Source organism: Mobula hypostoma, chromosome 14 (assembly GCF_963921235.1).
Source record: "Mobula hypostoma chromosome 14, sMobHyp1.1, whole genome shotgun sequence".
Taxonomy (NCBI): Eukaryota; Metazoa; Chordata; class Chondrichthyes; order Myliobatiformes; family Myliobatidae; genus Mobula; species Mobula hypostoma.
Genome location: NC_086110.1, coordinates 4,644,793 through 4,660,903, shown reverse-complemented (window position 1 = coordinate 4,660,903; position 16,111 = coordinate 4,644,793). Strand labels below are relative to the sequence as shown.

The 16,111-nt window shown below is 42.0% G+C and overlaps 1 protein-coding gene across 7 annotated transcripts in view; it reads right to left on the bottom strand.

The window, feature by feature from the left end:
* The window catches only part of cnot1 (CCR4-NOT transcription complex, subunit 1), a 238,370-nt gene that overhangs the window by 72,668 nt on the left and 149,591 nt on the right, over positions 1-16,111 (bottom strand). For all 7 annotated transcript variants that reach the window (XM_063066591.1, XM_063066590.1, XM_063066593.1 and 4 more), the window contains 3 exons: positions 15,648-15,827; positions 15,111-15,227; positions 14,871-14,981 (listed from right to left, as the gene is read on the bottom strand). In XM_063066591.1, coding sequence (XP_062922661.1) covers positions 14,871-14,981; positions 15,111-15,227; positions 15,648-15,827 — 408 coding nt within the window. The remainder of the gene's footprint in view (positions 1-14,870; positions 14,982-15,110; positions 15,228-15,647; positions 15,828-16,111) is intronic.

Below are 16,111 nucleotides of genomic sequence, written 5' to 3'. Positions count from 1 at the left end.
GCATATGGTGTACTGTCTTGATGTTTTGCATTGTGGGTTTGTAACTGGGCGGTACATTACACAGCATCCACACAAACGTGATTTCTCAGTTTGGCGGAGCCAAAGGCTGTTTTCCCCTAGATAAACACGCACTGGCTGAGTCTGAGGGTTACACAGGCAAGTATAATCAACAAGGTGCATTAGCAATAAAGTCAGAAATTTTTTTGTACAACTTAGAAGGCAGTATATAATGGCAAGAACTCCTGATCAAGCTTGGTGACCATGCTGTTGTATTTAAAAAATATATTGCATATGCTATTTACACAAACTTATCCTGAACTCATTGCATTTTGTTCAGAGAAATTATCAGCTTTTATTGTGAAAGCAGCTATTCTTCTCATTGTTCTTGCTCCAATTAGGAGACAGCAGAACTGCAGACGATGCATATCCCAGTCAGTATAGATAGGTAACATCTCCACAATCACCATCAGCACAGGCTACGTGCTAAGTGGCCTGCTCAATAGCTTCATACTTATGATTGGCATGTCTATGTACTACTCCAACGCTATATTTAACTTTGCTGATGACACCAATGCTGCTGGCAACATTAAGTGGTAACAAATTGCCATATGGAAAGGAGACTGAAAATCCAGTTGATTGGTCCCATAACACCAATCTCTCAGTCAACGTCAGCAAAACCAAAGAGCTGATTATTGACACAGGAGGTAGACGCTGGAGGTCAATGAGCCAATCCTCATTTGGGGATTGGAGGTGGAAAGGATCAGTAACTTTAAATTCCTTGCATATCAGAGGATCTGTTCTGGGACAAGCACACAAGTGCCATCACAAAGAAGGCACGACTGGTTGCACCATGGACTAGAATGGAAACACCAATGCCTGGGAAAAGAAAATTCTACAAAAAGTTGCAGATAAAGCCCAGTCCATCACAGTCAAAACCCTATCATTGAGCACATTTGCAAGGAGCGATGCTCCAAGGAAGGAGCGTCCATAATTAAGGATCCCCATCATCCAGGCCATACTGTCTTTTTGCTATTATCAACAAACAAGAAATACTGTAGTTTTAGGCCCACACCACCAGGTCCAGGAACAGCCATTACCCTTCAACCATCAGAAACCAGCATGGATAACTTCACTCACCTCAATGCTGAACAGACTGCACAACCTACGGATCACTTTCAAGTTCTCTACAACTTATGCTCTTAATATTATTTATTTATTCATTTTTAATTTATTTGCACCATTTGCCCTCTTTTGTAAATTGGATGTTTCAGTCAGTGGATTCTGGTTAATTAGAACAGCGGTATCAGTACACTGGCACAATTAAGTGGCTGCTCCTATTAGCCAATGTTTCATGGAATTAGTTAAAAGGTATATAAAAAAAAAGACAAACTACCATTCACCCAAGTAACAATTTACGTATTTCAATGAAATACGGAACTATAAAACTGTGAATTAGTTTCTAACAGTTATCAATGTAGGAATTCATCTGCTGTGTTCTTTTGATTGACCGTAAGTGAACAAAATTAGTACAGGCACCTAGCACAGATAATGAACTGCCTCTATACAATGCCTCACGATTGCATTCTCCACATTTTTATTATAACATTCAAGATGATCATTGATATCTACAAATTCTTCATAATTCCTAACTTGAAGTAGTGAAATAGTTTCACTTTATTTTTAGCCGTTTCTGGCATCTCCAAGCCAGAAGGCTTAAAACCGTAGTGAGCAAAACAGTTCTGAATTTCCCACCAACTATCAGTGACAAAAATTGCTGCCATTTGAATACAAACACACACAACTGATGCTATTAAAAACTGATTGCTCTAAGCGTGGTGTAGTGTTAAACGGCCACATAAGCGCATGTGACGCGACTGACATTAGTTAGAAACTATTCGGCAACTGCTTCCTGCCCTAATTAAGTGGCACAGTGTCCCATATAAAAGAGGGGAATCTCGGCTATGTTCTTGATTTAGTATTTGTTCTTTAAGAGGTGCTCCAACAGCTGCACTCCAACCGATGGCCCATTTAACCAGAATTCACTGTATATGGTTTTTCATAAAAGTCTTTTATATTTCTGTATTTTCTTGCATGAACAAAAATGAATCAAGCTAGCATATGGTGACATACATATACTTTGGTAATAAAATTACGCTGAACTTTAGTTAGCAGTTCATGAGGGAGCTGCATTTTTCTGTGGGTCAGCATGATTACAACCATTGCACCGCAATGTGGAAGGACTGTAGGTCAGATGCCAGTAAATCCAGACTCTTACTGTGTATCTAAACATTTGAGTCCAGAAGGTACAGAAAGTTGTAAAATTAGTCTTGCATTTTCTTGGGCAGTTGAACGGGGCACGACTGCGCAAGCACGTGTAAGTCAGACCGTGAGATAGCGGGAGTATTTAAAAGAGAGCAGATTAACGGAGCAGGCGACCGAGTAGAGGGAGACAGAGTAGGAAGGCTTTGGCTCCTAAGGCTTCGGCGAGCAGAGGCTGAGGAAGAGCTTCACTCCAAGTGAGGTAAGGCTGGGTAAGTTCCTTTAATAAATCTAATTACCTTAAGAGTGGGTAATGGAGGCAGCAGTTAGGGCAGTTGTGTGCTCCGTTTGCAGGATGTGGGAAATCAGGGCGAGCACAATTGTCCCTGATAACTACACCTGCGAAAGGTGCATCCAGCTGCAGCTCCTGACAAACCGAGTTAGGGAACTGGAGCTGGAGCTGGATGAACTTCGGATCATTCGGGAGGTAGAGGCAGAAATAGAGAGGAGTTACAGGGAGATAGTTACCCGTAAGAGTCAGGAGACAAGTAGCTGGGTGACTGTCAGGAGAGGGAAGGGGAAGAGGCAGAATAAGCAGAGCATCCCTGTGGCCGTTCCCACCAATAATAAGTATATCATCTTGGATACTGTCGATGGGGACGACCTACCAGGGACAAGTTGCAGTGGTTGCGTCTCTGGCACGGAGACTGGACCCTCAGCTCAGAAGGGAAGGAGGGAAAACAGGAGAGCAGTAGTGATAGGGGATTCGATAGTTAGGGGGACAGATAAGAGGTTCTGTGGAAGAGATCGAGAATCCCGGATGGTATGTTGCCTCCCTGGTGCCAAGGTCTGCGATATCTCGGATTGAGTTCTCGGTATTCTCAAGAGGGAGGGTGAGCAGCCGGATGTCGTGGTCCATGTAGGGACCAATGACGTGGGTAGGAGGAGTGTGGAGGTCCTGAAAGGTGAGTTTAGGGAGTTAGGCGCCGTTAAAGGACAGGACCTCCAGGATAGCAATCTCAGCATTGCTACCAGTGCCACGTGCAAGCGGGTTTAGAAATAGTAAGATAGCACAGATCAACACGTGGCTGAAGGCATGATGCAGGAGGGAGGGCTTCAGATTTACAGATAATTGAGCAGTTTTCCAGGGAAGGTGGGACCTGTTTCGGCGGGACGGTCTAAATCTAAACAGGAGGGGGACAAATATTCTTGCAGGTAGGTTTGCTAGAGAGGCTCTGGTGAATTTAAACTAGATAAGAGGGGGAAGGGAACCTGAGTGTAGGAACAGATGTAGGGAAGAAGGAAGAAAAAGAAAATAGTAAAATTGTTTGCACAGTTAGTGATAAACAGAGAGTAAGAGGTGGAAAATTTCTTAAATGCATTTATTTTAATGCTAGGAGCATTATAAGAAAGGTGGATGAGCTTAAAGCATGGATTGATACCTGGAAGTATGATGTGGTAGCTATTAGTGAAACATGGTTACAGGAGTGATGTGATTGGCAACTAAATATTCCTGGATTTAATTGCTTCAGGTGTGATAGAATCAGAGGGACAAGAGGGGGAGGAGTTGCATTGCTTGTAAGAGAAACTATTACAGCGGTGCTCTGGCAGGATAGATTAGAGGGCTCATCTAGGGAGGCTATTTGGGTGGAATTGAGGAATGGGAAAGGTGCAGTAACTCTTATGGGGGTGTATTATAGACCACCAAATGGGGAGCGAGAATTGGAGAAGCAAATTTGTAAGGAGACAGCAGGTATTAGTAGTGGGCACAAGGTTGTGATTGTGGGAGATTTTAATTTTCCACACATAGACTGGGAAGCCCCTACTGTAAAAGGGCTGGATGGTTTGGAGTTTGTAAAATGTGTGGAAGATAGTTTTTTTGCAGCAATACATAGAGGTACCAATGAGAGAAGGGGCAGTGTTGGATCTCCTGTTAGGGAACAAGATAGGTCAGGTGATGGAGGTTTGTGCTGGGGAGCACTTCGGGTCCAGTGATCACAATGCTATTAGTTTCAATATAATTATGGAGAAGGATAGATCTGGACCCAGGGTTGAGATTTTTGATTGGAGGGAGGCTAACTTTGAGGAGATGCGAAAGGATTTAGAAGGAGTGGATTGGGACAATTTGTTTTATGGGAAGGATGTAAGAGAAATGGAGGTCATTTAAAGGTGAAATTTTGAGAGTACAGAATCTTTAAGTTCCTGTTAGGTTGAAAGGAAAGGTTAAAAATTTGAGAGAGCCATGGTTTTCAAGGGATATTGGAAACTTGGTTCAGAAAAAAAAAGAGAGCTACAATAAATATAGGCAGCATGGAGTAAATGAGGTGCTCGAGGAATATAAAGAATGTAAAAAGAATCTTAAGAAAGAAATTAGAAAAGCTAAAAGAAGATATGAGGTTGCTTTGGCCAGTAAGGTGAAAATAAATCCCAAGGATTTCTATTGTTATATATATATATATATATAGCAAAAGGATAGTGAGGGTTAAAATTGGTCCCTGAGAGAATCAGAGTGGACGGCTATGTGCGGAGCCAAAAGAGATGGGGGAGATTCTTAACAATTTCTTTTCTTCGGTATTCACTACGGAGAAGGATATTGAATTGTGTAAGATAAGGGAAACGGAATGATTAAAATAATGGAAACTATGATGATTAAAGAAGCAGTACTGGAGCTTTTAAAAATGTAAAAGTGGATAAGTCTCCGGGTCCTGACAGGATATACCTTAGGACATTGAGGGAAGTTAGTGTGGAAATAGCAGGGGCTCTGACAGAAATATTTCAAATGTCATTAGAAACAGGGATGGTGCTGGAGGATTGGCGAATTGCTCATGTTGTTCCATTGTTTAAAAAGTCTTCTAAGAGTAAACCTAGCAATTATCGGCCTGTGAATTTGACGTCAGTGGTGGGTAAATTGATGGAAAGTATTCTTAAAGATGGTATATATAATTATCTAGATAGACAGGGTCTGATTAGGAACAGTCAATGTGGATTTGTGCGTGGAAGGTCATGTTTGACTAATCTCATTGCATTTTTGAAGAGGTTACTAGGAATGTTGACCAGGGTAAAGCGGTGGATGTTGTCTATATGGACTTCAGTAAGGACTTTGACAAGGTCCCACACGGAAGGTTGGTTAGGAAGGTTCAATCGTTAGGTATTAATATTGAAGTAGTAAAACGGATTCAGCAGTGGCTGGGTGGGAGATGCCAGAGAGTGGAGGTGGAAAACTGTTTGTCAGATTGGAGGCCAGTGACTAGTGGTGTGCCTCAGGGAACTGTACTGGGTTCAATGTTATTTGTCATATACATTAATGATTTGGATGATGGAGTAAGTATGCAGATGATACTAAGATAGGTGGAGTTGTGGATAATGAAGTAGGTTTTCAAAGCTTGCAGAGAGATTTAGGCCAGTTAGAAGAGTGGGCTGGAAGATGGCAGATGGAGTTTAATGCTGATAAATGTGAGGTGCTACACTTTAGTAGGACTAATCAAAATAGGACATACATGGTAAATGGTAGGGCATTGAGGAATGCAGTAGAACAGAGGGATCTAGGAATAATGGTGCATAGTTCCCTGAAGTTTGAATCTCATGTGGATAGGGTGGTGAAGAAAGCTTTTGGTATGCTAGACTTTATAAATCAGAGCATTGAGAATAGAAGTTGGGATGTAATGTTGAAATTGTACAAGGCATTGGTGAGGCCAAATTTGGAGTACTGTGTACAGTTTTGGTCACCAAATTATAGGCAAGGTGTCAACAAAATAGAGAGAGTACAGAGAAGGTTTACTAGAATGTTACCTGGGTTTCATCACCTCAGTTACAGAGAAAGGTTGAACAAGTTGGGTCTTTATTCTTTGGAACATAGAAGGTCGAGGGGAGACTTGATAGAGGTATTTAAGATTATGAGAGGGATAGATAGAGTTGACATGGATAGGCTTTTTCCATTGAGAGTGGGGGAGATTCAAACAAGAGGACATGAGTTGAGAGTTAAAGGGCAAAAGTTTAGGGGGTAACATGAGGGGGAACTTCTTTACTCAGAGAGTGGTGGATGTGTGGAACAAGCTTCCAGCAGAAGTGGTTGAGGCAAGTTCGATGTTGTTGTTTAAAGTTAAGCTGGACAGCTATATGGACAGGAAAGGAATGGAGGGTTATGGGCTGAGTGCAGGTCGGTGAGACTAGGTGAGAGTAAGAGTTCGGCACGGACTAGAAGGGCCAAGATGGCCTGTTTCCGTGTTGTCATTGTTATATGGTTACATCACCTTTGACACCCTTACTAATCAATAACCTCCACTTTAAATATACCCAATGACTTGGCCTCCACTGGTGTCTGTGCAGATTCACCACCCTCTGGCTAAAAAAAATTCCTCATCTTTGTTCTAAAGGGACATCCCTGTATTCTGAGGCTGTGCCCTATGATCCTACACTCTCCCAGTATAGGAAACATCCTCTCCATGTCCACGCTATCCTGGACTAACTTGTGGTATAATTAGAGATAGGTTAGACAGTGTGATGTTGTGGGCATCACTGGATCGTGGCTAAAAGAAGGCCACAGTTGGGAGCTTAATGTCAAAGGATATACTTTGTATTGAAAGGACAGGGAGGAAGGCATAGGCAGTGGTGTGGGTCTGTTGCTGAGAGATGGAATTGCATCATAGAAAGAGGTGACATAGGGTCAGAAAATGCTGAATCTCTGTGGGTGGATTTAAGAAACTGTAAGGGTTAAAAAAAATCATAGGAATCATATATAGGCCTCCAAGTAGTAAACAAAACATGGAGTTGAGATTGCAAAGGGAGCCGGAAAAGGCATGTAGTAAGGGTAAAGACACAATTGTGATGGGGGTCTTCAATTATGCAAGAGGGTTGGGAAAATCAGGTTGGTGTCGGATTACAAAAGAGGGAATTTGTTGAATGCCTATGAGATGGCGTTTTAGAGTGCTTGTGCTCGAGCCTACTTGGAGAAAGACTATCTAAAATTGGGTGTTGTATAATAACCCATATCTTATCAGGCTTAACATTAAGGAACTAGGAGACAGTGATCGTAATATGATTGATTTCATAGTGCAGTATGAGTGGGAGAAGCACAAGTCACCTCCTGCATGGAGATCGGTGAGCAGTGGTGTTCCGCAGGGATCTGTTCTGGGACCCCTCCTCTGCGGTTTTTATAAATGACCTGGATAAAGAAGTAGAAGGGTAGGTTTGTAAATTTGCTGATGACACAAAGGTTGGGTGTTGTGGATAGTCTAGGGGGTTGTCAGAGTTTACAGCAGGACATCCATAGGATGCAGAACTGGGCTGAGAAGTGGCAGATGGACTTCAACCCGAAGTGGTTCATTTTGGTCGGTCCAATTTGAAGAAGGAATATAATATAAATGGTAAGACCCTTGGCAGTGTGAAGGATCTGAGAGATCTTGGGGTCCATTTCCATAGGACATTTAAAGCTGCTGCAGAGGTTGACAGTCTTGTCAAGAAGGCGTATGGTGTGTTGGCATTCATCAACCATGGGACTGAGTTCAAGAGATGTGAGGTAATGTTACAGCTATACAAGACCTTGGTCAGACCCCACTTGGAGTACTGTGTTCAGTTCTGGTCACCTCACTACCGGAAGGATGTGGATACTATAGAGAGAGAGTGCACAGAAGATTTACAAGGATGTTGCCTGGATTGGAGAGCATGAAAATAGGTTGAGTCAACTTGGTCTTTTCTCCTTGGAGTGATGGGGGATGAGAGGTGACCTGATAGAGGTATATAAGATGATGAGGGGCACTGATTGTGTGGATAGCCAGAGGCTTTTTCCCAGGGCTGAAAAGGATAACACGAGGGGACATAGTTTTAAGGTGCTTGGAAATGGGTACCGAGGGGATATCAGGGGTACTTTTTCACACAGAGAGTGGTGGGTCCGTGGAATGCACTGCCGGCGATGATGGTGGAAGTGGATACAATAAGAGCCTTTTAGATAGGTACATGGAGCTTACAAAAATAGAGGGCTATGCACAAGGGAAATTCTAGGCAGTCTCTAGAGTAGGTTACATGGTTGGCACAACATTGTGGGCTGAAGGGCCTGTAACGTGCTGTAAATATCCAAGTTCTATGTTCTATCCAGGCCTTTCAATAGTCAACAGCTTTCAGAGAGACGAACCCGCTCGTTCTTTTAAACTTCAGTAAGTACAGGAATTGTCTCACCCAGTCCAGAAATAATTATACACTATATTAATTAGGTTAACGTAGCTGAATATTAAAAGTGGGCCAAATTTCAGTTACAAATTTAGCCTCAGAATCTACAGCTTTCATTTAGAGACTTATTCTGCATTAGTTTTAGTTTGTTAGATAAACTGCTCACACACTTCAAAGTGTATCAACTACCTCTCCATTACTGATGTGGAGACAAAAAGATTTACTGCCTTGTTTTAGACAGGAACAATGTTAACTTTAAAAAAATAACACTGATACAGCTCCCTCTCATCCTGTTATTTCATTAATACTTAGTTGATTTACTAACACCAATGAATTAATACCTTATATTATAATTATGAATAGTCTACAGCTGTCAGAAGATTGTGCTCATCTCAGCCTATTTATTTACATCTATTTAAGATTATCAGAGAAGTTGAAGGGTTCTGGACTAAACGGAGCCCTTTTGGTATCAACACAAGTGCATTATATGCTGAATTCATGTTCGATGGGATGAATTCTGCAGTCCAAATACATTACGGCACAAGGTAAATGCTTGGTGCTACAGCATAAACAAGACAGAGTCAGAATCAGTAACAATGTATGGAAATGGCCCTTCTGCCCACCTTGTCCATGCTGATCAAAGTGCCAACCTAAGTTAATCCCAGTTGCAAACATTTGGCCCCTTTCCTATCAGAGACTAATCCAAACGTCTTTTGAGTGTTATTGTACCCGCCTCAACTACTTTCTCCAGCAGCTAGTTCCATGAATGCAACACCCTCAGTGCAATGAAGTTGCCCCTCAGGTACCTTTTCAATTTTTCCCTCTTACCTTGAATCTATGCCCACTAGTTTTTGGTTCCCTATCTCTCAGAAGGCTGTTTGCATTCACCCTATCTATTCGCTCACAATTTTAAATACTTCTATATTGCCAACTCCTCAGTCAAACATCCGAGGAAATCAACTATTAGCCTACCTCTATCTCTCTCTTTAACTCAGGACACGAAGACCAAGCAACATCCTTGTAAATTATCTTTTTAATTTAATTACATCTTTCTTACAATAGGGTGCCAGGATACACAATACTCCAAGGGCGGTCTCATGAACATCTTGTTCAACTACACCATACATTCCATGTCTTGACTGAAGGACAACATACCATATATCTTCACCACTACCCTGTTCATCCATGCTTCCAATTTCAATGAATATGTGCCTATACTCCTCTGTCCCACAACACATCCCGGGGCACTACAATTCACTATACAAGACATGACTGACTTTCTAAAATTCAGCACCTCACACTTACCTGGATTGAACAATTGCCAATCCCCACTCCAATTATCTACCTTGTCAAATAATTCCCTGTAGTTTTGATCAACTTTCCTCACTGTTCACAGCAGCACCTAGGATATTAGATTCTTGATTGGTCAAGACACGAAGGGACACGGGGCCGTGATGAAATGGCGAAGCAGACTTGATGGGCTACATGGCCCAATTCTGCTCCGCCATTCCATCATGGTAAATCAACAACAGAATGGTTTAAAAAGAAGAAATTAATGTTTTGGAAAGGCTGACCTTAATCCTATACAATTATTGAGGAATGACCTGAAGCAAGCAGTTCATGCAAGGAAGCCCACCAACATTCAAGAGTTGAAGTAGTTTTATAAGGAGGAATGGCCTAAAATTTCTCCAAGCTGACATGCAGGACTGATCAACAGTTATCAGAAATGTTTCCATGAGGAATTCTGCAGATGCTGGAAATTCAAGCAACACACATCAAAGTTGCTGGTGAACGCAGCAGGCCAGGCAGCATCTCTAGGAAGAGGTACAGTCGACGTTTCGGGCCAAGACCCTTCAAAGAGTCTCGGCCCATAACGTTGACTGTACCTCCTCCTAGAGATGCTGCCTGGCCTGCTGCGTTCACCAGCAACTTTGATGTGTGTTACCAGAAATGTTTCGTTTAAATTATTGCTGTGCAAGGGGGTCAAACCAGTTACTGAAAGCAAAGATTCACATACCTTTCCCAACAAATACATGTGGATCATCTTTCTCAATAAGTATAATTTTTTTAATGTTACTTATTTAATTGGGTTCTCTTTATCTAGTTTTAGGACTTGCCTGGAGATCACAGTTTAGGTCATATTTATGCAGAAAGAAAGTTCTAAAGGGTTCATGAACTTTCTAGCACCACCGTACCCATGGATTTGGCCTCCACAGCAGTCTGTGGCAGAGCGTTCCACAGATTCACTATTCTCTAGCTAAAAAAAAAATTCCTCCTTACCTCTGTTCTAAAAGGTCGCCCCTCAATTTTGAGGCTGAGCCCTCCAGTTCTGGATACCCCCACCATAAGAAACATCCTCCCCACATCCATCTAATTTAGTCCTTTCAACATTCAGTAGGTTTCAATGAGATCCCCATGCTTCTAAATTTCGGTGAGTACAGGCCCAAAGCTGCCAAACGCTCCTCACATGTTAACTCCTTCATTCTCAGAATCAATCTTATGAACCTACCCTGGACTCTCTCCAATGACAGCACATCTTCTGAGATGTGGGGCCCAAAACTGGTAACAACACTCCAAGTACAGTCTCACTAATGTCTTATAAACTTTCAGCATTATCTCCTTGCTTTTATATTCTATTCCCCTTGAAATAAACGCCAACATTGCTTTTGCCTTCTTTACCACAGACTCAACCTGTAAATTAACCTTCTGGGAATCTTGCACAAGGACTCCCAAGTCCCTTTGTACCTCTGATGTTTGAACCTTCTTCCCATTTAGATAATAGTCCACACTATTGTTCCTTTTACCAAAATGCATTATCATACATTCCCCAACACCGTATTCCATTTGCCACTTTTTTGGCCCATTCTTCCAGTTTGTCCAAGTCATGCTGCAATCGCATTGCTTCCTCAGCACTACTTACCCCTCCAAGTATCTTTGTATCATTCACAGACTTTGCCAGAAAGCCATCAATTCCATTATCCAAATCATTGGCAAACAATGTGAAAAGTAGTGGTCCCAATACTGGCCCGGGTAACAGCACTAGTCACTGGCAGCCAACCAGAAAAGGCTCCTTTTATTCTCATCGCTGCCTCCTGCCTGTCAACCATTCCGCTATCCATTTCAGATTCTTTCCTGGATAAGCAGCCTCCTGTGTGGCACCTCATCAAATGCCTTCTGAAAATTCAAGTAAATGACATCCATTGCTCCTTTGTCCATCCTGCTCATTACTTCCTCAAAGAACTCTACAGATTTGTCAGGCAGGATTTCCCTTCACAGAAAGCACGCTGACTTTGACTTACACCCTATCCTCGTTATATGTGTCTTCAGAGTATGTGGATTCACGAGGACCCCATTTTTAACAACATCTCGTTATATGCGTCCAAAATTCACAGTTATGTGAGCAGCACTGCCTTCCCGCCAATACAAGTCACGTGCGCACACCTCACCATCTCACTGTTGGGATGAGAAGCACCGCTTTCCCGCCATTACAAGTCAGGTGCACGCGCCTCACAATCTCTCCCTCGCCACTCTCGCATTGGTTTTGGCAAGATGTGGATGCACAATCTTAAACTTCTGTTGGTTTTACCTACGGTGCAGTGATTTTGTGCTTGAAATATTTAATTATGCCTCCTAAGCGTCCAATGTCATGTCTTGGGCCGTCAGCAGAGCGGCAGAGAACTGCTTTAACACTTGAAAATTATAAACAGTGCAGCATCAGCTGAAGGTAACACAGCTGTGGGACGCTACTGTCGGGAACAGAATCTTGCCTTTAAAGTTCTTTTGTCGCTTGACAATGCGCCAGCCCATCCTAAATATTTGGACAGCATTCATCCTAACATAACAGTGCATTTCCTGCCGCTTAACACAACATCGCTGATTCAACCACTCCACCAAGGTGTAATCCACATTCAAGGCGTATGTATTTTTTTTTACGGCGAACTATCTCTCAGATGCTGCAAGCAACCAAACGATTTTGAAAATCCCGGGAGTTTACCAACGGTGAGGGAATGGTGGAAGTCGGAACACTTGGCACAAATGGCGATGGACTTAGACCCAAGCTTAGAACGGAGTCAGCATTTCAGTCGTTCCCTGCCGTCAACCCTTCTTCCCTTCAAGCAAATTTAAAACAAAATGCTGCCAAGCAAACAACCCTCACCACTTTATGCAAACCGCTGTAATATTCTGCTGCTAGCAGTTCTAAGAGTTCTGAGAGTCTTCCTTCATCCCTTGCTGTGCTTGATATTATCCTGACGACCACAACCATCCACCTTATCCGTGTAAAGCTGCCCGACACCACAACAACCACTCATTTCCCGGAGCAAACACACCTGCCACTGTTGGTGAGTACTGTACAGCAGAGGATGTTAACTTTCTATGATTTATTACATTGAATATTACCTTAAATTGATTAAATATAATACATACGTTGTCTTGTAGTACTGCTTTTGTGTCATATTGGTATAAAAATGTGAGTAAGTTACAGATAAAACATATTTAGGAAGCCCTCTGGAACGCAGCCCTATTTTCTCCATTTAAATAATTGTTCACATTATGCCATTTCACATTACACGTCAATGTCGAGGAACGTATCCCTCGCATATAAGGAGGATAGGGTGTATTTTATCATTAGTCTCGAAGTACCCCGAAACTTCATCATTAACAATAGACCCCAACACTTTCCCAACCACTGAGGTCAGGCTAACAGGCATATAATTTCCTTTCTTTTGCCCTCCACTCTTTGGGAAGAGCAATCTCCCAGTCCTCTGGGACCATGACAGAATCAAGTGATCCTTGAAAGAAGCATCTGCTATCTTTTAGTACGCTGGAGGAACTCAGCAGGTCGGGCAGCATCAGTGGAAACGATGAGTCGACGTTTCGGGCCGGAACGTCGACTCATCATTTCCACTGACGCTGCCCGACCTGCTGAGTTCCTCCAACGCACTGTAAGTGTTGCTTTGATCCCAGCATCTGCAGATTATTTTGTGTAAAGCATCTGCTATCCCTTCAGCAACCTCTCTCAGGACTCTGGGATGTAGTCAATCTAGTCCAGTTGACTTACCCACCTTAAAACCTTACAAGTTGCCTTTTTCCTTTGTAATAGCAATGGGACTCACTCCTGCTCCCTGACATTCACGGACCTCTGGCACACTACTAGTATCTTCCACTCAACAACGAAGGTGCATGCAAAGTACTCATCAAGTTCATATGCCATTTCTTTGCCACCATTCCTACGTCACCAGCAAAATTTTCCAGTGGTCCAATATTAACTCTTACCTCCCTTTTACTCCTTATATACTGAACAGACTTTTGGCATCCTGCTTTATATTATTGGCTAGTTTGCCCTCATTTTGCATTTCTTCCCTTCTTATAGCTTTTTTAGTTGCCTTTTGTTGGATTTTAAAAGTTGCCCAATAACTTTGTTACCAGTGTTTCATCTGCTGCTGAAATTGAAGAGTAGTGTCTAGTTTGCTATGTGACGACAAACCAAGTTATCAGAAGATTGATGCTGATGAGAGAGATAAGGGAAACAATGGAGAAACATTCAACATGCTAATAAGAGAGAAGAGAGAGATTAACGAGAAAGAAACACATTTCAGAATATTGAGAGACCGGTTGCTTTGAACCTGAACTGTTTGAAGTTTGATGGACAGGCGATACCCCAGCAGGGGGATAAAAAGAACAGGTTCGCTAAGGCACGACACACACCACGAGACCCTGGAAGAGCGGTGTGCCCCCACAAGTTGGTGGAAGTTGGAGGTCTGGTTCGAGGGAACCGACCATAGACTGACAGGGTAAAAAGGTACAATCGGCGGGAACCTGGTGTGTGTGTCCGCCCTTGCCTCGGTGCCGGGTTCATCGCGGAAGAACGGTCGTATCCGGAACGGAGGGGTCACAGTCGGTGACCACAGAAGACATTAAAAGGGTTCGCCCGAAAGCTAACTGCGAAGAACATCAAAGGTCTGCTGAATCAGATTTGAATATCGCTCTCTCTCCAACTGCACAACAGCGATTACTGCGAACTGTACTAAATTGAACTGAACTCTGCGTCACTTGAGACTGATCATTTTACCCCTAGACTGCGATAGAGCTTGGTTAATTCCTATTACCCTAGTTCTGTGTATGTGTGTGTTTTATCATTGCTAACCTGTTGCATTTATATCCTTACGATTAGAGTACTGTGTTACTTATCTTCAAAAAAACTTTATTAGCTTCTGTTAAACCAGACTCCAACTAAGTGGTCCATTTCTGCTGGTTTGGCAACCCAGTTACGGGGTAAGTAACAGCTACAAGTAAGACAATCATCAAGCTCACAAGGAGCCAGTGCAAACAAGAACTTGAGTATTGTCATATTTACTCTAACAGCAGAACTGCATCAGAATTTTATCAAATCTTTCTTAGGACTGAGAAGTCACTTCTATCTAACTGTAATAATTTTTTTTTAAACTTACCATACTCCTAACGCTGGACTCTAAAACTTTGGCAACGAAAGGGACAACATAGAGCATCTCCTGCTGACCTTTTATGTAAGCTTCCAGCAGCAATGATTTCACATCCAGATCCTATGTACGAAATGAATGTAAAAATAAAAACAAGACCACCTAAATGTTATAGGCTAATTCAACAACTAAAAACTCTTCAACACCAAAATAGACTCAAATATAATTGATCGACTATGTGATAGCACTTACAATATGCAAAATGGGTTTATTTTTGGCCAAGGTGATCATGCCCAACCAGTGCCCCAGGTTCTTCAACAATGATCGGTCTGAGAAGTTTGCTGCAGCCTTGTCTGAAGTTAACAGTACCTAAAATAGCCAAGAGAAATTGCTAAAACAGGGCTGCAACTAGTCAATTGATATTTAACACCCAAATTAAAATACCTTAATTATTACTCAGTCTTAAAATTAATTTAGCACTTTAATGTGCCAAATAGCCTCTAAAAATGCATCACTTAGATCACTTGAATAAACCATATGAGGAAATGCTCTGCCAATTATTACACTATAATGCATTAATACACCGAGGGGAATAATGTTTAACACCTATACAGATCTATAGGTTAATGGATCTTGGGTTTAACGGCTTCCCAACTTGTGATGTATTGTATTATGAACAGTTACTCTACATTGGCAAAATGTACATATGGGGGAAAAAAGGACAGTTTGCAATGTTAACGGACACAGATGAAAATAAAACCTCAACGTTCATACTTCTACAAATCTTACCTTGATGTTTCTGTATGTTTCAGAGAGCACCATTTTGTTAAACTCTAGGTTTTTTAAGGTGTCCATAAAGTTTGAATACAGACTGTGAAAGTTTGGTTCAATGCTAACCCGCTTCATAACCAAATATTGAGATACCCAGGGCATAAACTCATCCTTCACGGTCTCCTTCAGTTCCTCCACCTGTAACACCACAAATTAATAGGACATCATTTATACATTAGTTGCAAGGGTACAATCTAAAGTTGAGAAATATTGCAGTTTGGCATTGAAGCTAAGAGTGTCATCTGAGTAGGTGACCAAAGGATTGATTAACATCTTCAAAATATTTAATTCCTGTGACAATCAGAGCATCCTGCTCTTAAACAAATATCAGCTTTGCTGGCAAGTTCAATGCTGGGTCCGTAGCTGTTTGTCATTTATAACAACGATCTGGATGATAAAAGTAGTGAACTAGATCAGCAAAT